This window comes from Lissotriton helveticus, chromosome 8, assembly GCF_964261635.1.
Source record: "Lissotriton helveticus chromosome 8, aLisHel1.1, whole genome shotgun sequence".
Classification (NCBI taxonomy): Eukaryota; Metazoa; Chordata; class Amphibia; order Caudata; family Salamandridae; genus Lissotriton; species Lissotriton helveticus.
The window spans coordinates 1,602,400,517-1,602,426,446 of NC_136069.1; the positions used below are offsets into that span (position 1 = coordinate 1,602,400,517).

The 25,930-nt window shown below is 48.4% G+C and overlaps 1 protein-coding gene across 1 annotated transcript in view; it reads right to left on the bottom strand.

Moving 5' to 3' along the window:
• The window catches only part of NUP98 (nucleoporin 98 and 96 precursor), an 853,605-nt gene that overhangs the window by 522,182 nt on the left and 305,493 nt on the right, over positions 1-25,930 (bottom strand). Inside the window, 3 exon segments of the mRNA XM_078658655.1 lie at positions 9,867-10,000; positions 13,783-13,920; positions 14,469-14,561. Of these exon segments, the coding sequence (XP_078514781.1) occupies positions 9,867-10,000; positions 13,783-13,920; positions 14,469-14,561 (365 nt within the window).

Below are 25,930 nucleotides of genomic sequence, written 5' to 3' on the forward strand. Positions count from 1 at the left end.
CTTTTAGAAAGTGGGTATGTTATTGCTCAGTCATCCCGAGTGCCTCTGCTGGAATGTGGATTGCCTGTCTGGGTTTTGGATGACAATAGGCGGGGGGGGGGGCAAGAGGGGCTCCAGATGGACTAGGTAGGTCAGGAAAGGGCTGAATAGACCTGAGCTACGATGGGGGAAGGGGGAGGAGATTTCCTTGCACCTCAAAGGGCCTGGTCTGTCGCTAACAAATGCAGTCTCCACCTCTGCCAGGTATTCACACCAGAGAAGGCCCAATTGGTTCTGGCCGGGCACAGACACCCCTCTGCCTGAAAGATCAAATGATTTTTGGACATATATACTGGGTCCCAGGCTCCTCAACTACAGAACTCATCTGGAACAAGAAGAATGCCAAGAGGGAGAAGCTGCGAAAAGGAACTACTGCTTTGCTGGGTGCTTTGCTGGGCTGACCTGCAGTGGCTGCTTCTGTCTTGGGCAGTGAAAGGCCTGGACTGGACTTTCTGCAATCCAATGTGTGAGTCTCTCCAAGAGCTTGAGGTAGAGCTTGCCCTCTGTTCATGAAGTCCAGGAACAACAAAGACTTCAAGCTCTTCTGCCCGCAGCACTGGAGACTGGGTGTTTTGTGCTGCAAACAGAGAAAAAGCAACTCAACGACGCCGCTGCAGATTCCGTGTCCTGAAGGCACCGCAGAGGGCACTGCCGCAATGCAACCTTGGTCTCACAGACGCCTGTTGGGGCCACCACTGAGCCGCTGCTTGCACCGTGACCTGGGGGCACCGCATTCTGCACCGCTTCGTGCCGAAGCTTTGTCACCGCAGAGAGCACCGCCGCAACACCGCACCGCGACCCTGGTCTCACCGCAGACGCCTGTTGACGCCGCCACCGAGCCACTGCTCGCACCGCAACCTGTGCGCATCGCACTCTGCACCGCCTTGCTTTACAAGGACGCCTCCACTTGCCGCCAAAATCGATGCCGCTGCTTGCACTGTGGTTCGAGGGCACCGCTCGTAAGTCACAATGCACTACCCTGACCCCGCACCGCAGCCTTGGCCTACCGACGCCGGCACCATCAGGCACCATCAACTCCAGTTCGTCAGCAGACGGCAGTGCTTCAGCAACGACGACGCTGCTGCTGCTGCTTGCACCGTGGCCTGCTAGCACCGTTGCGAGGACCGCCTTCATCTCGCACCGCAACCCTGGTCTCACCGACGACGCCATCTGATGCCGCCGAGTCGCTGCTTGTACCGCGACCTGGGGGCTCCACACGGCGACCTGGGGGCTCCGCACGCCGCACATCACACCGTAGCACCCGGCGCCTACCGGCGCCAGTGCTCCTGCTTTCACCAGAGAGGAGCTCGACCTGCAACGCGAGTGACTTCAAGGGACTCAGCGCCCTGTTTTTTTCACAGGTACGGTTTGCAGGTCTTCCAGACACCACAGCTGGCCCGTGACCCCGCTGAAGTTACATCCGAACCCGATGGCGGAAAAAAACAATCCAAGGATGGAGTCGATGCCCATGCGCTCTATCGTCCAAGGGAAGAGTCACCTATCTCGTGACTACAAAGACTTCTACCAAGACAACAAGGTGCAAGCATCTGAGCCCACCACCAGATGGCGATCTATGCAAAAGTATGAATTCTGCAGCTCATATGCCTCGAACATCTATTTACAACAGGGGACTTAAAAGAGAAGGTTCATCAGGAAGCCTAAGGAAGGCTGAAATGGCCGAGAGGTCGCCCTTTAGAGTGTCCAGAGCAGAGCCCTGCTGGGCAAAAGGAAGGAGGAGCAAGAGAACCTCAGAAAGAGGGGCAGAAAGGGATCCACAGCCTTTGCTGTACACCATGCCACAAACTTATTCCATCTGCAGGCGTATATCGTCTTAGTCGAGGGACGTGTGGCTGCCAAGATTACATCAGACTTTGGGAGGCAAATCCAATGACGTAAACTGCCGCCGCTCAATCTCCACGCAAGGAGTTGGAGGCTGGACAGGTTCGGTGGAGGACCATCCCCTACTGTTGTGACAGAAGATCACCCCAAAGAGGCAGTCGGATTGGGGGATAAATGGCCATGTTGAGCAGCTTGGGATACAAGACTCTTCGTGCCCAGTCCGGAGCCACAAGAATTACTTGGGCCTGGTTGCGCTTGATCTTCAGCACTCTGGGCAGAACTGGTACAGGCGGAATAGCGCACAGGAGGCTGCAGTTCCATTCGTGACAAAAACCGTCACGGAGTAAAGGCTGCCTTGGAAACTCCAACGCGCAGAATTGCTGACATTGCGCGTTCTCTTTGGTGACTAATAGATCTAACCAAGGTTATCCCCACTGTTGAAATTGACCATGCACCACCTCAGAGTGTAGACGCCATTTGTGATCCATCATGCACCTGTGGCTGAGGTCATATGCACTGGTGTTCAGTGAACCTGCCAAGGGTTGAATCACAAGGAATATGCCTTGATGTTCCAGTCATGTCCAGAGACGGAGGGCCTCTTTACATAAGGTTGACTACCCCACCCCGCTTTGTTTGTTGCTGTACCACATGGCGGTGGTGTTGTTGGTGGTGAACACCTGCACTACTCTTCCCTGGACAGAGGGAAGGAATGCCTTCAGTGCAAGACGGATCGCCCGGAGCTACAGAAGGTTGATGTGAAGCTCAGGCTCCGCCGGAGACCAGAGGTCACTGATCTCCGCCTCTCCCATGTGGCCGACCCATCCCAGAAGGGACACTGAAAAATAGAAAAAATGATGCAGCGGAATGGATCTGGGAATCTTTTGTACTGGAAGGACCCTTAAATGAATCCTTCACCTGGATTATATATCCAGGTTTCTTTATATATTCAAAAACCACCACCAGCATATGGTTCACAGTTGTGTTTATATTTATATGTATGTTGTTTTTTAGAATGATCAATACACAACATATAAAAAGTCAACAAGCAACATGTATATACACCAAATTCAATATACATAAACAATCACAAACATATCTGTACACTAATATATACAATTCCTAATTAGCCTAAGTACTATTACAGATGCAAAACAAACTTTTTTGGAACACAATTATATTTTGCAATCTGTCTCAACGAAGATAGCCCATCTATATAGGTACAACAAGAGAGAATATTTAAAAACCCTCTTCAATCATTAGGCTGCGCTGAACAATTCCTTTCAGTACTTAATTAAAAATGTTTGGGGCTTCTCCAAAATGTGGTGTCAACGCGTTTCAGCCAGATTAGTTAGGGTCTCATCAGGACTGGAGTAAAAGGAACCCTTTAGTTATTCCAGCTTGCTTAGCGCCCCGTAAATGACAAATGGAAAACTAACAATGGTACCAGGAGCAATAGTTTTTTACGGAATCACAACGTGCGGTTTGTGTTCCCATGAGGGGACCTCAAGTGTCAAAGAAATATCGGGCCACTCTGCGATCAAATTTCCCAGTATCTAGTTCGTAAATATAACTTAAATCACCACGCGTACGAAGAGTCGTCTGCGGCAGAACTGCTCTCGCAATCTGGCTCCCCAGAAGGGATGCGTCTGTCACCACCGTGGGTTCTGGTTGGGGAAGGGAGTGGGATCTGCCGTTGCCCCATTCCTGGATCGTGAGCCATCACTGCAATGGTCGTGCAGTGCCCTCCGAGATCTGGACGTAATCGGACAGATTCCCCTGATGCTGATGTTGATTGAGAACCCCAGCAAATGCATGAGTTTGGCCGTGGTCTGGAGATGGGAGACGACTGCCTGGGGCGAGCCCGCCTTAAACAACCAGTCATCGAGATAGGGGAAGACTGGAACCCCTGATCTGCGCAGATGAGCTGCGACCATCGCCATCACTTTTGTGAACACCCGAGGGGCGCTGGTATGGCCAAAGGGGAGCCCAGTAAACTTAAAGTGCTCTTGGCCCATCTTGAACCGCAGGTAATGCCGGTAGGACGGTGATGTGAAAATAAGCATCCTGCAAGTCAAACGCTAGCTTCCAGTCTCCAGGGTAGAGGGCAGACAAGACCCGAGCCTGGGTCAACATTTTGAACTTCTCCTTCTGGAGGAAGCGGTTGACGTCCCTGAGATCCAAGATAGGGCGCAGGCCCTTGTGGTTCTTGGGCACTAGAAAGAAGTGGGAACAACAACCACGACCTACTTCTGGGGCAGAAATGCGCTCGATGGCTCCCTTGGCCAAGAGAGCCGTAACTTCCTGTTGGAGAAGGACCAGATGATCCCCCGACATGCAATGGTACTGGGGTGGCATGGCTGGAGCGATAGTCTTGAAGGGGCAGGAGTAACCCCTTCGGACTATCTGCAAAACCCACCTTACGACAGGAAGGTGCACCAGTGGGGGGAGGTGTTGGCAAATCCTGCCGCCCACTGGCGTTTGATAGGCTTGAAAGGTCGGACTAGGAGGGTTTGGAGGTTGCTGCAGAGGGGTGAGTGGTGGGCTGGCCAGTCGGCTGGTCCCTGAACCATGTTGGTGGTTCTAACGTCCTCTGCTGCCATGAGCTTTAACAGCTTGCGCTGGCCTGTGCCTCTGAAAGGAACATGTTGGGGCACCCCTTCCGTGGCCACGAAAGGGGCGAAAAAGCAGACCGTGTCAGAAACATGGTGGAGAGGCCCAAGGACATGGCCGTAGCCAGAGAGTCCTTGAAGCGCTCTAGCATACTGTCTGCCTTGTCGCTGAACAGGCGACGGCCAAAGGGCATGTCAATCTAGGTGTTCTGGACATCCCCAGAAAAGCTAGTCGTTCTCAACCAGGCGTGGCAACGAAACACCACCGACGTTGAAATGGTCCTACCCAGTGAGTAGGCAGTGTCCAGTCCACAGCGGATGGCGAACTTTGCTGCTTCTCTTCCCTCAATACAGGGGAGAGCACTGCCAAGGCCTCCTCCGGACACGGAGGCAGCACTTGCGTCACCGTATCCTACACGGAGTGGGAATAACTGCCTAAGAAACATGAGGTGCTCACGGACCGCAGCCCTAAGTTGGACGAAGAAAACAACTTCCCAAACTGATCCAGCCTCTTGGATTCCCTGTCCGGTGGGGAGGTAGGGAATGCGCTTTTGGACGCTGAGGCTTGGATTACCAAGTTCTCGGGGAAGGGGTGTTGGGAGAGGAAAGTGGGGTAGCCCTGGGCCGGGCGGTGGCGTCAGACAACCATCCTATCCACAGGAGCCCCTGTGGTGGGCCTGGACCAGGTGCCCAAAAGGATGTCCATGAGGGCTCCATTAAACAGCAGCAGGTGCTCCGAAGAGCTTGCTGTCGGTTGAAGCACCTCTGTGAGGAGGTTAGTCCTGACTGCCACAGTAGGTAGCTCGAGGTATAGGGCCTCGGCCGCCCTACGCAACTAAACTGCGTAAGACGCTCCCTCCTCCCTAGCCACGGTAGGAGACAACATGCCAAGGCCTAGTGAGGTATCCAGACTACTGGCATCCCCCAGTTTCTCTTTTCAGTCTGGATCGTATTCCAGCTGAGCAGTGAGAAGGTCCACAGACCATGCCAGTGCCGCAATTGCATCAAAAGTAAAGAAATTGGAAAAAAAATGTTTTTCTATTTCTTTACTTTTGATGCAATCGCGGCACCCGTGCCGTTAACGCAATTGTAACAAAAGTAATGAATGGAAAGGAAATGGCAAGCAGCCACTTTCAGCACGTAAAGAAATAGGAAACAACTATTTATCTATTTCTTTACTTTTTATGCAACTTATGTACTTGATACAATCTAAGGCTGGGCAGCCAAATGAGTGCACGTTGTAACGAAGGTCACTGGACTACTTTACGTTCCCCACTCATACAAAGCATTGTTTTAAGATGCCCATTTGTTTCAGCTGAAATGAACCATCTACAACTCCCAGAATGCATCAGGTTGCTGAATGAGAACCTAAGACATGAAAACACTGACGTCATTGAGTCACATAGTTCTCAGTTTTACACCAGAGTACGAAGGGATTAGGACTTCAACATGGACTTTGCAATTAGTTATAGATCAGATACTAAAAGCAATCCATGAAACTAGTAAACCGTGAAAATAGTGTATTTCTTAGCAAAAGAGAATCTTAGACTTGCTAAGCTGCCGGGACCAGATGACCGAGGTCACAAGAGTCGCCTTCGGCCGTTCCAGGTTTTCTATGCATTAGCACCCCAAGACTTGTGTTGGGCCCCTACTCAAACTTGAAAAGGTATCAACTCTGAATCTCAAACTCCTCAGTGACCTTGGCTAATAGCCAGAACTAGCGGAAGTCGATAATCCTCTTAATATGGGGTCAGGTAGAAACTGCATCATTGTTACGTGGGCAACTGATCACTGCGAACACAAGTGCAATAATGCATAAAGTTTTGCATTTTTAACATAATTAAAAACTGCACATATTAGAATACAAAGCATACAAGCTACGAGACAATGGCACAACACCTATTAATAGTCTTGGAAAGAGGATGGGGGTGGTCTTGGCTAATGGGTCACATTGGTGACCCTCTTCGGTGGAGAGGGAGCAAAAGCTGAAGTAATTTAATTTATTTGTGGTACAGCTTAATTCAGAAACACTGCACCCAGGAAAAGAGACAGAGGCAAAATTAATAGTTGCAGGATGTGTGGCTCTTCGACTGACAGTCAAGTTAGGGAACGCTTCCTGGTTCCTGCTCGAAATAGGCAGATCCCACAGCTCAGGTACAGTCACTAAGAGGAAAATGTAATATAGGTCTAGTTTGAAGGCTGCAGGTTTCGAGAGGGCATGCACTTTAAAATAGATTAGATGTATTTATTTTTTAGGTCTTTTAGTAGCCAGGAATTGCCATGCTTTTATTGTGCATTGTATTGTAACTGCATTTATACAGCGCTTACTACTCCTACTTTGTGTCTGTGTTAGATTCTAAAAGGACTCACTACTTTACCACGAGTCGGTGCAAATTCTATGGTAGTGCTTGCATTGGACATTCTGAGTTCTTTCTATAGTACTCAGGTGCTTTCTTCGTGTTTTCCGCTTATTCGATATTATGTTTCAAATAAAAACTGTTTTCTCCCCATATTACTAATCTTGGCCTAGATTGAATTTTTGTGACTGTTAAAAAAAAGCGCCGTAAAGTTGTATTTTTTTTTAATGGTGCTGCAAGCCACCAGAAAGGTTCAGTAATTTCCCTACAGCACTTAGTAGTGCTTAACAGAACGTAATTTATTCTTTTTTTTGACTGAATGAAGTTGCTGGAAGCTGTATTTTACTGCTATCTTACTTTAAAATTAGCCAGACACTCTTTACTTGGTACATACATAAAGTATACACTGCCACTCTACTTATGCAGGAATGGACTACCAAATTGTGCGTCAAAAACGCATTGCTGAAAGCTTGAGGATTAGGTGTTGCATTTCAATTTGCAACGCCAATAGCTCAACCCATCACTAATGCGAGACCTAATGCATTGCAATTGCTTGTTATAAATTGGTGTGGATCTCCTTATGGAGTTGTGTGCCTCATTTATTTACTATTGTGTATTTGCAGATGTCTAACACTCTTCTCTGATAAGCCTGAGGCTGCTCAACCACACTACCCCCTAGAATAGCGCCTTGGGATTGCAAGAGCAAGCCCCTGTCCAATGAAAGGAAAACCTGGACTCCTGGCGTATATCTTTTTGGTATACAATATAAGGATCTAGCTTCCTACATTCCCTGTTCCTGGAATGGCTTCACCCCTCCTAGAATGGGGGCAGCATGCGGTTTCTGAAACCAACTTCTGCAGATAGAGAGAAAAGGCTATTGGAGGTCTGGGCAACAAAGTAGTGACTTCCTGAAGTCACTTTTCGATTAAAAGCTACATTAATTACAAGCTCAGCAACAAGTCGGGTTTAATGTAACAATTAATTTGATACCTTGGAGTAATATCTTTGTTGGTCCCAAATGGAAATTATTACTTACCAAAGTAGCTAGTGAACTGCATGTTAGCCAAAGGTACCACCAGCCTTGCTACAGTGAAAATGGATTCTGGGAAAGGTGACATGAGCAAATTGATCTATGGCTTTAATGTTCATTTTAAGGAACTAAAAAGTTGGAATTCCCCAGGACAATTGCCATGACCATCACTGCCCCCATGCATTCATTTTCTAGTGAAAAACCTTTTGATAGTCGTGTTTCAGTTAACTGGTAAACAAATGGAATTTGTAATCTTACTTTCCATTATCAAGTCAGTCAAAATGCTTGTGGTCGAGTTTCGAATACACTATATCTACGGACAAGCATTTCCTCCTCCAGTAATTAGCAGTACATGTACTTTAACAGCGAAGTGTGTCCCAGGCATGCAGCAAGTACCTGCAACATGTGCATTATGGCCAAGTCATGAAACTACTGAATATCGATATTTGCAAAGCCTGTACAGCAGAATTAATGGACCTGCCAATCCTCAACTATCACAAAAGTTTTAGGCCTCCTGAACATTCCTCATGGACCCTCCTCTTTGGAATTACAGGTACAACACGAAGACCTAAAATCCAGGATTCCTCAGACGAGGAATCCGACTAAGTGGATAACACCTATTATTCTCTAAGCCTATACGCAGTTGAAGTAAGGGCAGCACGAAAACAGAGTTTACCTTAACTAAAATATATCAGAAGAGCAACAACATAAGTTACTTACCTTCGGGTAACACTCTTTCTGGCGGGTACTGTAGCTGCTGGATCCTCCCCTTTAGAACACACTACGCACCAGACTGCATTAGGCAGTGTTTTCATATCAGTGCTCTCATGCTCCACTATGCTATATCGTGCAAATCAACGCCGCCCCCACAAGTGACTGAGCTGAATGCAAATGCCACCAATGCACACAGATTCTTCACATTTGCCATTTTGGCAATGTCAGACGTTTGTCAGATTATTCTGGTCGCTGGGATTACTGTGCTTGTCAGCTGTCCAAAACACTCAACACATTTTTCAACGTGTACCAGCCATGCAGCAATTCATAGGATTAAACCGAATGGATGAAAAATGGGTATGAAGGACACCCGGGTGTGCATTCAGTTGCTAAGGAAAGAAACCAAGAAGTCCAAATCCTCAATTATCACTTGTTCCACTATCTCAGACCCAGTGAAGGCCGGCCTGGTGGATAGAAGAGTACCTAGAGACACTGGTTCTATTTGTGAACTTAAACTTTGGCAATATCATTTCAAAGGACTTGAGGCACAATTGAGGCAGCCAGATGCATTCTTCTAAATCAATCTGTCAGGAGTAGGCAGATAATCTGAGATACAATGTATAGGCGTTATTTTGGACTACTTCACAAATCAACCACCAATTGGAACCTCAATATGCCTTTAGCCGATTACATAAACACGATCCAGTTTGAGACTGGATCACTTTAGTAATAATGGTTTATCAGACTTTAAAATGTACCTTATCCATCACTTTTAACCCGCTCAGAAAAGTGCACTGCATATATTCCTTACTTCTGTTTCCTCAAAGTTCGGCCTTTCTACCAAACTTTCATATTAATCAAGAAAGTAGAATAACGAGCTTCCAGTGTTATACTTAAAAGATGCAGTAAGTAGACTCTAAAATCTTATCGTTCACACATCCTCCCCGCAGAGCTTTGTCAACCATAGCATCTCTTCATCAAGAACACAGGCACTAAAGGTCCCCCATAAAATTATGCATTCATAAAATGATTGCATGCAAAATTAAACACCATGCCAACAGTCATTACTAAAATAAACTTAAAGGGAGGTTAGGAATTTCTCTGCCTCATAGGTGACATCAGTTTAATTACTATTATACACACATCTTGATTTTGGCAGAACACCTTAAAAAAAACATGTGCCAAAAATTATAAAGAAAAACAAAAAGAAATAAAAACCATGCAAGAAATTATATTACCAGTTACATACATTACATAAATACCAAATTCATTGCTCACCTCCTCCTTTTTCTTTGGATCAGACATAGGATTTCTGAACAGAGGCGAGTCACCAAATGGTGAGTAGGCCAGGGTATTTATCTGTTGCTGTAGAACAGCCTGCTGCGCAGCTGCAGCATTTGGATCAGTCAAACCTAGATGCATGGCAAAATAGAGGTATGTATCGGTTATTGCCACAGTTTTCACAGAAAATCTATTGAACATTTTCAAATGATAAATGGGAAAGTTAATGGTAGGAAGATTTAATTATTCCTCCTTTCCCGAAGAACAAGTTACTTAATTTGGTAACACTCTTTCTGGTGGATACTGCAGATTTCCACTTCGCTTTGCCCCAGAAGTGACAGCACATTGCCACATGTAAGCACTTCACCTGTGTTCATTAGTTTATTTCTACCCCTTCGCGTCCTCGGACACAAAACCTGAACAATTGTTGGTACCTGTGTGCCAATGACTAATTTAGAACCTTTTTAAATGTTAAAAAGAGGCCACTCCACACAGCTGGGAGGTGGCAAGGAATTGAGAGCGTTGCAGTTAGATAGAATATCCATCAGAAAGTGTTAACAAGGTAAAGAAAGAAAAAAGTTACTTACCTGTAACTGTAGCTATCCAGTATTGGAATGTTTAATAGATTCACATGCTTGAATCATTCACAGTCATCGAGATGGGAGTCACACAGTACTTTAGAAAAGCAATGCTAGGTACAGACTAGAAAGGCCCTAGGCCCTTCAGTTTGATAACACAGACCACAACCATTTTCAGCTCGCTGTGCTCCTCTTTGGTTGTGGGTATTTTGAGGCAACCATTTGAAGATCTTTCGCAGCATGTGTAAAATGTGGAAGCAATTGAGGGCCCAACACACCTATATGCATGTCAGTCTTGACCCTGTGCCTCATGGGAAAAGTTCCAGCTCAAACCGCCAAGCCATTTCTTCCCTGGACTGGAAACAAGCTTCCTGGGACCGGTTTCAGGCTAACTGCCCCCATCAGCCAGGCCAGCTTGAATCCAAAAGGCAAAGTGAGCAAGGGACCCACGTCTGGGAATACCCTGCCAACCAAGGGCGAACAAAGCAAACACAAGGAGATGGACGGAGCGCTGAAACTTTTCAGACACTCACCACCAGTCACAGATCTGGGTTGAATCCATCTAGCCACAGCTATATGGAAATCAGTCTTGACCCTGTGCCTCATGGGAACAGTCCAGACCGAACAGCCAAGCCAGGTCCTCCCTGGATCAGAAACAAGCATCCTGGGACCGGTTTCTGGGTATTGCCCTTCATCAGCCAGGCTAGCTTGAATCCAGTGGCATAGTGAGCAAGGGACCCACGTCTGGGAATACCCATCCCACTTAGGCCTGGCAGTTCCCATGAGGCACAGGGTCAAGACTGATTTGCATATGGCTGGGTCCATAGCTGGTGTGGCATAGTGAGCAAAATAACGATGATTTAACCCAGATCTTTTGACTGGGGGAGAAGATTTGCATTGTCCTCATTCCGTCCATCATTTGTTTGCTTGCTTACTATACAAAGTTTAGACAATACCACTCAAGTTCCCAAAGGCAGTATTTAACAGACTTCAGAAGAAACTACTGTCTTTTCGTGAATAATGGAATACCTATTCACTAGGACTACATATCAAGCTACTGAGGATAGAGGATGGGGCTTCTAAATATGAAGACTTGCATACAAGCATCCATAATTCGTCCAGCCTTGGATAGGAATCACAACATATGGGGGAAAACCATGGCTAAAGGTGGAACGTAGATCCAGTTCTCAAAGTCTTTCACAATCATCTTAAGTCCTACAGGATTACCAGTATGAGAAAGGAATAAAGGGTCCACATCATTCCCCTCACCAGTGATTCCAACTGTACACAAACCTACATTTCTGCCTCAATTTCTGGATCAAGGGCTTTAAAAAATGGAATCTGTGTAATCCAATGTTAGGTAATCTTTGTGTTGGGGAACTCTGTACAAGCATGGAAACCAATCCAATGAGCCTAACACAGGAGTAGAACTATCGATTAAGCCAATTATTGCACCGATCAAACAATTTAGAGAGGTGTGAGAACAGGCAGGCAGGAAAAAGAACTACTTAGGTCTAGTCATTCCTATAAACCAAGACACAGGTGCATAGCATGGCTTTACTGACAAATGAGCAACCTATAAGCGACCAACAGATAACACAAATAAACATGCAGTGAACTGAGGGAGAGACCTAGTGAATCTGATACAACTTATGGTCTAAAATTTGGTCTAGGGCATACAGCATTAAGAAAATTCATGTAAAATTATGAAAAGGTGGTATCGGTCCCCTTCTCGATTGAAGGATATGTCTGGGAAGACTGTGGTGAGAAGGGCACACTACTTCACACATGGTGGTTCTGCATTCATATACAAACTATTTAGAAGGAGGCAGTGTCCCAGATAAGAACTTTAACAGGTATCACCTTACCACTACATCCTTTATCAATACTTTCTGGGGATCCAGACAAGAATATAAATCAATTAACCATACCGATATGTAAGCTAATTTTCCACCATTTTCTGGTGGCTAGATTAGCAACTGCCCAGGTCTAGAAACTACAAGCTACTCCTTTAATTAGCATGCGGAGAAGAATGTGGAATCTCTAGGCTATGGAGAAGTTATCTGTCACTATACATATCATGATCAATTTGAGCAGTTCTGGATTCTGTTCAAAACATATGAAAAGTACCTAAGTCTTGGGTGGGGATCCGACATCTATGTCGGATGTCATGAGCCATTCCTGGCAATGTGTTATGCGAGATTCTAGTTCCTCTTTATACTGAGGAACATGAACAGCATCAAGTAGTTACATGATAAACTTTCAAAGAACCTTACTATAAAATGATATAAACACCATGGGAAAACACTATAATTTTACTTAGACTTGTTGATTGAAGCAAATCATGCATAGGGTGACGTAACATGATTAAAGCAAATTATGCTATTAATATGCTGTATAACATACATTCTTGTAATGGATCAAAAACAAAATAATATGGTTAAATATGTTTCAGGAGGTTTCTAAATGGAAATTGATATTTTGCTGATCATTTCCCCAATAGAAGCAGAATAAAGATTACAGAAGTTGCAAAAATACATTGGAAGGAGAATGCTCTGAAATGGACCAAAATAGGGGTGTAAAATGCTTATTTATCAGACTCCAGAGGATACTGCACAGAATCCTCTTAGAAGGCACCCCAGAAGAATATTTTTGGGGGATAATGGAAGATCTTCCCCATAAGTTCCAGGGCTGATTTGCTAGAGTTTTTCTTAAACACGTAAGCATATGTCCTGTTGCTGTTCTACTTTCAGGTGTTGGGTGAAAGATTCTACACTGGGTCAAAGGACTGATGGTTCAACTAAATATAACTGACTCCTTCCTCTACAGAAGCATGAAGGACGTCAGCTAAGGTGGGAAAGGAGTAGGGGATTTGGAGAGAATGGTGTGGGCACTAGGAAGATAACCGGAGATACAGATAGCCAGAAAAGGTAAAATATTGGTGGAAGAGTAGCAAATTGTCCAGGCTAGAAGCAGCCCCTACTATTTCCATGCTAAGGAAGCCCCAACTATTGTTCATTGTTAGCTTTATTAAAAAATTATAGAAAATTAAAAAAAAATAGACCCCAACCCCATCCTGAAATCCTCAACAGCTGAAGTCAATATCTTTAATACAACAAGGACAAATCTGAGACAGAAAAAGCGCGCGGCCGACTCATGTCTCAGTTTCCAAGAAGTCAGCAACATTAGTTGTCGAGCTAGGCAATGCTTCGCATTGCTTTCTAGCTCGATCTAAAAATAAAAACTAGTTGAAGCTAAGATACAGTAAACAGTTTGGAAAGCAAGCCGGGTTAAATTCAGAGGTACCATTTGTAAGAAAACATCAGTTCACATACCCATTTGACCAGCAGGAGCTCCAAATCCAATACCAGTGTTTGTATTGAATCCTCCAGTTCCAAATGCTCCAGTTCCCAACGTTCCACCAAGTTTGGGTTGTGAGTTTCCAAACAGAGATGTCTGACCTGCCGAAAGAGCTGCAGGAAAATGAGAATAATGCAGCAGATTGGTTAAATTCAAACAAGACCAGGGGTAGCCTATTGATATTCTTATCAATGAAAATACACAAGTCCCATGTGCCATTACCAACTACTTAGTGTGTGTGAGAAGCATGTCAGTTCACTGAAAAGTGACAGTCTTTTGTTTGCAACTTTAAAAAAATGACCAACTTGCTCACATAATGAAGGTGCAATCTGAAACATCTTTGTAGTGCAGGATGCATGCATCAGTATAAGTTTCAAGATACTTAGAAAAGATCCCACTTGGCCAGGGACCATGATGACAAATTCTGACCCATATCCATCAATAGAAGTTATGCCATCCATAGCTAATTAATTCCAAGTTTGCTGTGAGGAAAACCTTCCACTAGCCAAAAGGAAGGCTCTAATGACAACTACATCTATTCATATTACAAAGGTTGCAATACCACATGAACAAAGGAGCTTAGTTAGTTAACACCACAAATGTTGCTTCCCACTAATCATAGTGAAGACTGCATGCAAACCAGTGTGCGTTGAAGGTTTACCTGTTCCAAATCCTGTTCCAATTCCAGTTCCCAGAGTTCCAGTGGTAGGTTTATTTCCAAACAGACCAGTTCCAGCAGTGTTTGCACCAAAACCTAAAAATACAGAAAAATCAATGCGCCAAAAAAGCCACCAATTTTTAGAATACAAACAGCACAAGTGCTGCAATTAAAGTCCTTTGACATCGTGTGTATACCACCTAAAACATTTTCCTCAAATCAAAGTTGTTCACGTAATCCAAAATAAAGTTCTGCTAGCAGAAGAAAAAAAACCTTAACAGAACTGCAAAATAGACCGTGTAATCAAGATCAGTTCTGGTAAAAAAAATTAAAAAAAATAGATAACTGAAACATCTACTTGGATTTTAAACAATGCCTGATGCAATATAGACAGAAACTCCATTTTCCTTTACAGTGCCCAAGCAGCAAACTGACTGAATTGCAACTAAACTTACAGCAGTACCCTTGCGCGTCGGTAGGCATAGTCTGCGGCTCCGTGTCCGTCGGCGCCGGGATGACGTCGCCGGAGTACTTAGACGCCGCCCTCGCGCGCTGACGTCAGTTCTTATACACAGCTTTTCCGCGCCAGAAACGCAGAGCCATGATAAAAACCAACACTGGTGCCATGAAACTAGGGCCCTGAAAGGGGATGACCTTAACCCTAGATATCGGTTCGCAGAACGGGGAGGATGGGTGGGGCGGTAAGGAATCTAATACTAACTACTGTTTCTTACAGATATATCGTTACCGAAGGTAAGTAACTTGTGCATCTGAAAGAAACAGGTTAGTATTAGATTCCTTACCTTAGAATAGATACCCCAGCAATACCAACCCCGGTGGTGGGTCTGCGAACCAATAATCACACCAGAAAGTCCTGGAGGACGGAACGGCCAAAGAAGCCATCCCTCCGAACTTGGCTGTCCAGGCAGTAGTGTCTTGCGAATGTGTGAAGCAAGGCCCACGCAGCTGCCTGACAGATGTCCTGCAAGGGGACTCCCCGGACCAGGGCAGTAGTAGCCGCCGTGGCCAGAGTGGAATGGGCCCTCAGCCCAACAGGAGGCTCCTTCTTAGCCAAAGAATAGCATGCCTTGATGAACAACACGACCCACCGAGAGATGGGCCGTTTGTGCAGCACTCCCGCCCCTTCTTAGCGCCCACGTAACCAACAAAGAGTTGGTCGTCCACCAGGAACTGTTGTGTGCGGTTGAGATAAAAGGAGAGCGCACGTTTTGGGTCCAGACGGTGGAGCCGCTGTTCCTCTTTAGAGGATGCGGAGGCGGAAAGAAGGTGGGCAAGTTGATGGACTGCCCGATGTGGAAGGCTGTGACTACCTTGGGCAGGAAAGAGGGTCTTGTCCGCAACACAACCTTGTCCGGATGGACAGAAAGGAAAGGAGGTTTAGAGGAAAGAGCCTGGAGCTCACTCACTCTCCTGGCAGAAGTGATGGCAACCAGGAAAGCAGTCTTAAGCGTAAGAAGACGATGAGGACAGTTATGAAGCGGTTCAAAGGGAGCGCCCATCAGGTAAGTTAGAACCAGGTTCAAGTGCCATTGGGGCCTCACGAAAGCAACAGGGGGGAACATATGAGTGATGCCCTTTAAGAATCTGTTAACAATCGGGGACTTGAACAAAGAAGGCTGATCAGGTAGCCTCAAGAAGGCGGAAAGGGCAGAAAGGTAACCCTTGATAGTGCCCAGAGCAGAGCCCTGCTTGGCAAGAGAAAGAAGGAAGAAGAGAACCTCAGAAAGGGGGGCAGAGAGTGGATCCACAGCCTTTGCTGTGCACCATGACACAAATCTGTTCCACCTGCAGGCGTATACAGACTTTCTGGAGGGATGCCTGGCTGCCAGAATCACATTACAAACTACAGGAGGCAAGTCAAATGGCCTAAACTGTCGCCGCTCAATCTCAAAGCATGGAGGTGGAGACTGGACAGGTTCGGTTGGAGGTCCGTTCCCTGCTGCTGAGACAGAAGTTCCTCCTGAAGAGGCAGACTAATCGGGGGATTAACAGACATGCTGAACTCTGGATACCAATATCTTCGTGCCGAGTCCGGAGCCACAAGGATAACTTGGGCCCGGTCGCGCCTGATCTTCAGCACTCTGGGTAGAAGTGGTATAGGCGGAAACGCGTACAAGAGACCGCAACTCCACTCGCGACGAAAAGCGTCTCCGAGTGAGTGCCGCCTTGGAAATTCCAACGCGCAGAACTGATGACATTGCGCATTCTCTTCTGTGGCGAATAGATCTAACCAAGGCTCTCCCCACTGCTGAAAGAGGCCTTGCGCCACGTCCGAGTTCAGATGCCATTCGTGATCCATCATGCACTGACGGCTGAGTTTGTCCGCCCTGGCGTTCAGGGAACCTGCCAGGTGTTGAACCACCAGGGTCACGCCCTGATTTTCCAGCCACTGCCAGAGGCGCAGAGCCTCCTGGCATAGGGTTCACGTCCCCACCCCACCCTGTTTGTTGCAGTACCACATGGCGGTGGTGTCCGTGAACACCTGCACTACACTCTCCCAGACAGAGGGGAGGAATGCCTTCAGTGCAAGCCGGATCGCCCGCAGCTCCAGAAGGTGGATATGGAGCTGGGACTCTGCCGGAGACCAGAGGCCTCTGATCTCCGCCTCTCCCATGTGGCCTCCCCAGCCCTAGAGGGACGCGTCCGTCACAACTACGTGCTCCGGTTGGGGTAGGGAGCGGGATCTGCCGCTGACCCAATCGCGGTCCGTGAGCCACAAACTGCCCTCCGAGATCAAGACATGGTCGGACAAGTTGCCCTGATGCTGGGTGTAGGAGAGTAGGGTCTGCAATCTTATGGTCACCCCATATTTTTGCTTCACTGGTTTACGACTTTCCCTTGCTGTGGGCCTGCTAATCAGACCCACAGCCTAGCTGTTCTCTCTCTAAATTGACACACATGTACTTGAAGTGCATTTACCAATTGGTATTGGGACACCTTATCAGCCCCTGTACAATGTACCTTAGGTACCCAGGGCATAGGTGTACCCAAGGCCTACCAGGGGCTGACGCATGTATTATGCCACCCCTGGCTGGCCATCTAAACAGACAACTGGCTGGTAAGATAGCTGGGGCAAGGTGGTATAATCACCCTTTGCTGTAAATATAGTATACCTAGATTTAACCCCAAAATGGACACATACTCCTATCAGTCACTCCTACGGCAGGCCTTATCAATCCTGAAGGCAGAGTGCTTGGAATTATGTGAGATGGTGCTCTAGCATGAGCTGAGCTAGTCTGCAGCTTGCGGAACCAAGTCCTTATAGCTGTTCCATGATAACGCTATACCATATACTCTTAAGTGCATTATAATTCTCGCGGTTATTGCTAACTTTGGTATAGCATTATCAAAACATGTTGAGTAAGGTGTCATACGAATTGGAATACTACCCCCTCGCCAGTTGTGGCGACGGGGGTAGCATTCCACCCTTTTAGAGGGACACGACATGTATGTGGAGAAGTGTGGCTCACCGGTTAGAGGAGGCAGACCCGGATGCAGAGCTCAGACTAGGGTTCAATTCCCAACGCGGCAGGGTCTTGAGCTCAAAAATGTCCACGGACTCGATAATTCTCGCCTCGGCGCCTACTCGAATCATGGGTTCACACTCTGCAACTCTGGGCAATAGCTTGCTTAATCTCCACAACGGCCCCACCGCGATGGGATGCCTGGTTTTCACCTTGGGGATGCCCAGTAGGGGTTATCTCGCAGGGAAAAGCCAGGACGGGTTCCCGAAGCAAGCGCCTTAAGACCTTACGGTGAAGGGCGCTATATAAGAACGTATGATTTACGATTTATTTAAGATTTATTTTTATTTATGTAACTGTGAACCCCGGTTAAAGTTAAACAGAGCATCAGCATCACAAAATGGATGCTGCCACCACAGACAAGTCTGACCTCCTGCTGCTGGGAGTCCTTCCAGCGAGGGAGGCCTGGACAAAGGGTTTCCTGCCTTGGGTGGTGCTAGCACCACCCCAGACAGGATTTTCTGTATTGAGGTAGGGAGGGCTGAAAGGAATGAGACATGCCTGGGGCACACAAGGTGTCCCTGTGCATACCCTGGTTCAAACCAGTTGCTGGTGCACTCCAGCCCCAGCTCTGGCGCGAAACCGGACAAAGGACAGGGGGTGTAACCACCCCCCTTCCTGGTCCCACTCATGGGCGGGACCTAGTCACCAGTACATCCCCCTTTAGCAGGATAAAGGTAGGAGCTGGTCTCATTCCAAATTAGATTATCCTGAACAATGTTTACAAGAAGAAACTCTGGACTTCGACGTTCTGCTCCACAGAAGACTGAAGAATCTCTTGTGGGCAAGGAGTGTCCACCCTGCAACTGCAGGCACCATCAAGCGTCCTAGCGGTTCACTTTGTCGTCCTTCCTGCCGGAACCAGACCTCAGAGCCCGAGGAGACCCGGATTTCCAATCCTCTCCGACCTCTACCCACATCTGCAGCACAGCTGAGACCCGTGGGTGCGACGAGACACGTGGGACCGGCCATCTTGAAGAAACTGCACTTCGCTTCCAGCACGACTTCAGAGGCATCCTCGAGTAAGTGCTTTGGGGATTGGGAAGCCCCAGGCCCGAGCAGCTCCTGCCCCGAAAACCAGCCCTCCAGCATCCACGAGATCTGCGTGGGGCCCTTTTGCTTGATTGCTGCTCGACGAGTTGTCTGGTCACTTGCCGGCTGGCTAGTGGCCTCCTAGACGACGATCCACGAAATCTACACCGCTGGTCTGGTTGCTCCAGACTGGCCCTTGCTCCCTTCCAAAAGAGGAGCACCCCAGACCCTCCTGGTCCGCACCAGACGCCATTTCCACTCCCCGCGTGGGTTGCCTTTGCCAAGGTCTGTTGACTCCAAATCCGAATCAGACACTGCCGACAGTGAGAGCCTGCGTGGGACAGCTCGTACCTCCATCCTGGTCGTCGAAGACACCGCCTGATCCACGTGGCTACAGAGACAAGCGTCCACTCTTCACCTGATCGCGACGACAGCACCTGGTTCCTTCCTGGTTCCACACCGGTCACTGGCTAGTGACTTTAAACACTGTCCCCTCTGCTTTCAGGTCCTCTTCTTCCTCGATCCACCCTTGGAACGCACCGGACATCTTCCTCCTTGTCGCCTGCAGCATCTTTCTTCAAGGCTCCATTGACTTCAACGCGGAAACCCGACACACTTTCACACCTATGCACCCGCAGCCCGTGGGTGAGGTAACTAGAGCATTTCGGTGCTCATAGGTAGAGTGACTCTCCTAGTGTCCAGATATCCAGCCGTTTTAGTCCTAACTAGTCGGAACTGTCTGTTACTTACCTTTTCGTAATTTGTTCTGCCTTTGTTCCGCATCTCGCGTGCGAGTTCACACTCTGCACACGCGTCCCGTGGGCCTCCTGCTACTTACCCAAGGTTAGGGTAGTGTAGTCCCAGCGATCCTACAGCCTCTGGGCATCTTCATTTCCTCTATCGATTTCCTTATACCATTTACTTAGTATATGGTTTGTCGTTTGTGCGACTTACTGTATTTTTCTTAAGGTTATTGTTATATGCTTAGCCCTCTGATCTCATAAAGAGTTCAGAGGTGTTGTTATTAATAAATATACTGTTTATTTTCATAACAACCTGTGTGGTGTCCTTTCATCTGGTATTCAAGGGGTTATATTGTGGTAAAACAGCTGGCTTCACATGCCAAAAGAGTTTAGCCTAAGACTGCTCTGTCCATGCTACCATTAGGATAGCTGGTCTATAAGGTTGACATACAACCAATCACCATAAGGGTTGTTTGGACTGATACAAGGTGATCACTATAACTAGTGAGCATCATATATCAGGCCAACTTCTCACACTGGGCCCACTGAAACTTCAGGTCCCACTGCAGAGCCCGCATCCACCACCGGGCGTGATGCACCAGAAGGATGCAGGAGGCCATCAGCCACAGAAGCCGCAGCGTCAACCTGACCGAGACTCGGGATAACGGCTGAAAGATCGGAAACAGAGCCTGTTCGGGAGGATAAACCCGAAACTGCGCCGAGTGTAGAACTGCTCCGATGAAGAGGAGCTTCTGAGAGGGACACAGGTGCGACTTCGGCACATTGATGGAGAACCCCAGCAGGTGCAGGATGTCGGCCATAGTCTGGAGGTGGCTGACTACTGTCTGGGGCGAGCCCGCCTTCAACAACCAGTCGTCGAGGTAGAGGAAGACGGAAACCCCTAACCTGCGCAGATGAGCTGCAACCACCACCATCACTTTCGTGAACACCCGTGGGGCACTGGTAAGGCCAAAGGGGACCACGGTAAACTGAAAGTGCTCGTAGTCTACCGTGAACCGCAGGTAACGCCGGTGGGCCGGCAGGATGGGGGGGATGCGGAAATAGGCGTCCTGCAAGTCCAACGCTACCATCCAGTCTCCTGGGTCTAGGGCAGCTAAGACCTGAGGCAAAGTCAGCATCTTGAACTTCTCCTTCCGGAGGAAGCCGTTGACGTTCCGTAGGTCCAACATAGGGCGTAGGCCCCCTTTGCCCTTCTTGGGTACCAGAAAGTAGTGGGAGTAACAACCACACCCTACTTCTAGCCCAGGAACGTGCTTGATGGCCCCCTTAGTCGAGAGGGCCGTAACTTCCTCTTGCAGAAGTTTCAAGTGATCCCCCGACACGCGGTGGTACTGAGGTGGCATGGCTGAAGGGGACGCCTCGAAGTGGAGGGAGTAGCCCCTTTGGACCATTTACAGCACCCACCTGTCCGATGTGACAGTGCACCGGACCCTGCCCCCCACTGCCGTCACATGGGCCTGAAAGCACGCACTAGGAGGGTTTTGAGGCAGATGCTGCAGGGGCCGCCACCGCGCTGCATGGTAGTCTGTGGTCTGTGGCTGGCAGGACGTGTGGGGGCGCCACTTCCTTGGCCACGAAAGGGGCGAAAGGCAGCAGTTTGCTGGCGCGGGGCCGAGAGGCCCAAGGACTTGGTCGTAGCCCTGGAGTCCTTAAAGCGCTCAAGTGCATGGTCTGCCTTGTCACCAAAGAGGCGACGACCATCAAATGGCATGTCCATAAGGGTGTTTTGGACATCAGCCAAAAAGTTGGCGGACCTCAACCAGGCGTGGCGACGAATCGCCACCGTCGTTGCCATCGCTCTGCCCAGTGAGTCCGTGGTATCCAGCCACACCGGATGGAATACCGCGCTGCATCTCGACCCTCCGCAAGGGCTTGGGCGAGTTTAGTCCGGGCCGCCTCCGGACATTGTTGCAGCATGTCCGCGACAGTGTCCCACAGACTGTGGGTGTAACGGCCCAAGAGGCATGCGGTGTTGACGGACCGCAACCCCAAACTCAGGGAGGAGAATACCTTTTTTCCGTATTGCTCATACCTCTTGGATTCCCGATCGGAGATAGCCTCTGGGAATGCGGTCTGGGAGTTAGAGGCCTGGATTACCAGACTCTCGGAAGTGGGGTGGGTGGACAGGAAGCAAGGGTCGCCCGGAGCCGGGCGGTGGTGCCTGGCCACGTTCCGGTCTACAGGCGGACCTGTAGCGGGCTTGGACCAAGTGCCCAGAAGAACGTCTGACAAGGCCTCATTAAACGGCAGCAGGGGCTCGGCCGAGCTTGCCTGCGGCTTAAGGACCTCAGTGAGGAGGTTAGTCCTCACGGCCGCGACGGGGAGCTCAAGGCCCAAGGCCTTGGCAGCCCGCGTCAGCACCACACTATAGGCAGCCCCCTCCTCCATAGCCACGGTAGAAGGGGAGACAAACCCAGTGTCGGGCGAAGTGTCCCGACCATTGGCCTCCCCAAGCTCACCCGTCCAGTCCAGAGAAGACTGCCACTCACGTGTCAGAGGGTCCTCGGACCCCTCCCAATACCCCTCGTCACGCATCGCCTGGTACTCAGGTGCAAAGGATGGGGCCGGGTCGTAGAAATAGAAATCTCCAAGCGGCGCCGAATACGGCACCGCTCCGACACTGGACCCGAATTGAGGGTAGGACCGGGGACGGTGGCGTCCTGGGACGGCGCCGGGGGCGACACCCTGGGGGCCGGCGCCGCCGAGGTCGTAAGGTCGACCGGCGACTACCCGGGTCCGGAACCGGCAGGGCCCTGCGGCGCCTAAGCACCCGCCGGCGCCGGGGGCCTAAGCACCCGCCGGCGCCGGGGGCCGAAGCTCCCGCCGGCGCCGGGGGCCGAAGCTCCCGCCGGCGCCGGGGGCCGAAGCTCCCGCCGGCGCCGGGGGCCGAAGCTCCCGCCGGCGCCGGGGGCCGAAGCTCCCGCCGGCGCCGGGGGCCGAAGCTCCCGCCGGCGGAGGATTGAGCGACCTCATGGCCACGAGGAAGGCCTCGATCTCCTCCGGCGTCGCGTTCTGCCCAGGGACCGGTGGGTGTGGAGCAGGCCGCGACGCCTGCGGCTCCGGCGGAGCGGTGTCGCCCGAAACCCCGGCCGCGTCGTGCGAGCGTCGGGGGGGGGGGGGGGGAGGGTGAGTCAGAAGAGCGATGTCACCTCTTCGACATCAGTCGGCTGCAGTCGACGCAGGGTTTGAACCCGGGCATCCCTACCGGCACCGTCGGTGTCGATGAGACTTCGAAAGATGATCAAAAAGGAACGAAAAAGTTAGTCAAAAATTGACTAGGGTACAACTTTTTCCGGATCGGCACTTGCTGGCGTGGGAAAAAAAATAAACTGACGTCAGCTCGCGAGGGCGGCGTCTAATTACTCTGGCGACGTCATCCCGGCGCCGCCGACGACGGACGCGGAGCCATAGACAACGCCTACAGACGCGCAAGTGTTTCTGGATCCAGTCTGACGCCTGGGGATATTCTAAGGTAAAGAATCTAATACTAACCTGTTTCTTTCAGATTGTGTTGTATGCTTCAAGCAGAACCAGTTATAACTATGCAAACTAAGTCCTAACAGAATTGGAGTGGATTCTTCTTGCGTAAATGTGGGTCATACTAACTCAGTACTACATACTGAACATTGCGTGACTGGAAAGGACACAAGCCACAAATCCTCCAGCAGATAAAGGTGTGCACAGCTCTAGTCCCATTTTACACAGACTACACCACACAGGAAAATATATCTTTATGGTGTTCTTGGGAATAGGTTTAGCGATTGTGTGAAGAGTTCACCACACTCTTCCCAACTGCACATTCAAAAAGATGGAAACTAAGGGAACAATTTCATCAGCAAAATGATAACCAGAGTGTTTTTAGCTAGCAAATGCAAAAGTAAATTAGAGGTATCAATGCTCAACGCTAAATTTGCTTTACCAATATTGAATTGAATTGCTAAAATCATTTAAAAGATTCAGTTGTTTAGTCTGCTACTGCAGTTCAATCCTTAATCTTTATAATTAAAAAAACAAAACAAAGTGTCCTATGAAACATGAATTAACCCTTAGCGTGCTGGTGACGGAACCACTCAGTCACCCCCACGGACACGCTGTGCTAATGACGGAGTGGTTCCGCTACGACCCGGCCACCGCACCTGTGCGGCATCAATTCCGCGCTTGCGCTAAGCGTTCTATTGAGGGGCGGGGACGTGACGGAACCACTCCGTCACAAGCATAGCGCGCCAGTGACGGAGTGGTTCCGTCACGCGCATGGCGGCGCCGCGCAGCCCGCCCTCCCCCCAGCGCCACTGCCAAGGGGTTAAGGCACATACCTTTGCTTTCAATTATCCAGTGTAGCCTCCTTATCTCAATTGGCTAAAGAAAGTATTAAGAAGGATTAAGCATCAGAATGAAGCTAGATGCAAAGCCAGTTAAGGATGTGACTTTTAAAAGAAACCTCTTTAAAACACTCTTGTAATGATAGCAGTTATGGGGCCCACTTTGGAAAGGTTCAGCAAAACGCTGCTCAGCACTCCTCCAGCCATAACCTATGCTGACCTATCCCCCGATTTAACAGGATACAGTTTTCAACCTTTTATCCAATGTTTGCACCCAGGTGTACTTGGCATTTTAGAGGAAAGCAAGTTCACAGAAAATTATTATTGAATTAAAAAGAAGCTTAGGGCAATGTGCGTCAGTTTTAACAAACTTTTCCGTGCACAGGTACCAGGAAACATGGGCCAAAGTAAACCTATTAAAGGATATGAAGGACTTTTTTGTAACAAATTCAAATCCGACAGATATTCCACCTTCATGGCATTTCTAAGCCAGTATTTCCAAAATAAAGAGCATATAAGATTATGGTCCTTACATAGTTTGAGGAAGACAATGCTGAATCCATTTAATTTCAACAGACATAATTCTAAAGACAGCCTTGGTTTCTGAAAACCTCAAATTCTAGGTTAGGATCAGAGGAGAGGGTTATGCATTTCTATCTCCAGCAGTTTAAAGAAGCTCAGAAATTAGATCAGCAATAGAAAGGAATATGCTACTTACCAGTATGCATCTGTTCTTGGCATGTAGAGCTGCAGAGTTGTACATTTAGCAATAGATCGCCACCTGGTGTTGGGCTCGGATGGTTGCAGGTTGTTGTTGTCTTCTTGGAAGAAGTCTTTGTAGTCACGAGATAGGTGACTCCTCCCTTGGACAATACTGCGCATGGTCATCGACTCCATCCTCAGATTGTTTTTCGCCATGAAGGGAAATGATTGAGTTAGTAGAAGTAGAGAGAAAAGGATGTCCATGTGTGTGCATCTAAGTAAGATGAGTACTGGAACGGATACAAGTCCCGGGGAGGTGGGAGGGCATGTACAACTCTGCAGCTCTACATGCCAAGAACAGATGCATACTGGTAAGTAGCATATTCCATTCGAGACATTTAGCAACGATTGTGCAGCAGTGTCTCCCCTAGCGGTGGTCACCTGTATCTGTTGCAGCATACTGAAATCGTGTTTTAAGGACAGCTTGGCCTACTGCAGCTTGCTGCTTGGCTTGCACGTCAACACAGTAGTGTTTAGTGAAGGTGTGTATGGTAGACCATGTTGCTGCCTTACATATGTCCTCTAGTGGTATGTTTCCTAAGAAAGCCATAGAAGCTCCTAGTTTGCGAGTGGAGTGCGCTCTAGGAGGAACTGTTAGGGTACGTTTTGCCTTTAGATAGCATATTTGAATACACTTTACAATCCATCTGGCAATTCCTCCTTTAGATATGGGATTGCCTTTGTGTGGTGAACAGAAAGATACAAATAGTTGTTTTTACTTTCTGAAGGATTTAGTCCTGTCTGTGTAGTATAAAAGAGCTCTTCTAACATCTAGGGTGTGTAGGGCTCTTTCTGCAACAGAGTCTAGTTTTTGGAAAAACACTGGTAACTCTACTGATTGGTTAAGGTGAAAAGGAGTAATCACCTTTGGCAGGAATTTTGGGTTAGGTCTAAGAACCACTTTGTTAGGGTGTATCTGAAAAAATGGTTCTTCTATTGTGAATGCTTGTATCTCACTAACTCTTCTGAGAGAGGTGATGGCAACAATGAATGCAGTTTCTATGTTAGGAATTGCAATTCACACTTCTGTAAAGGCTCAAACG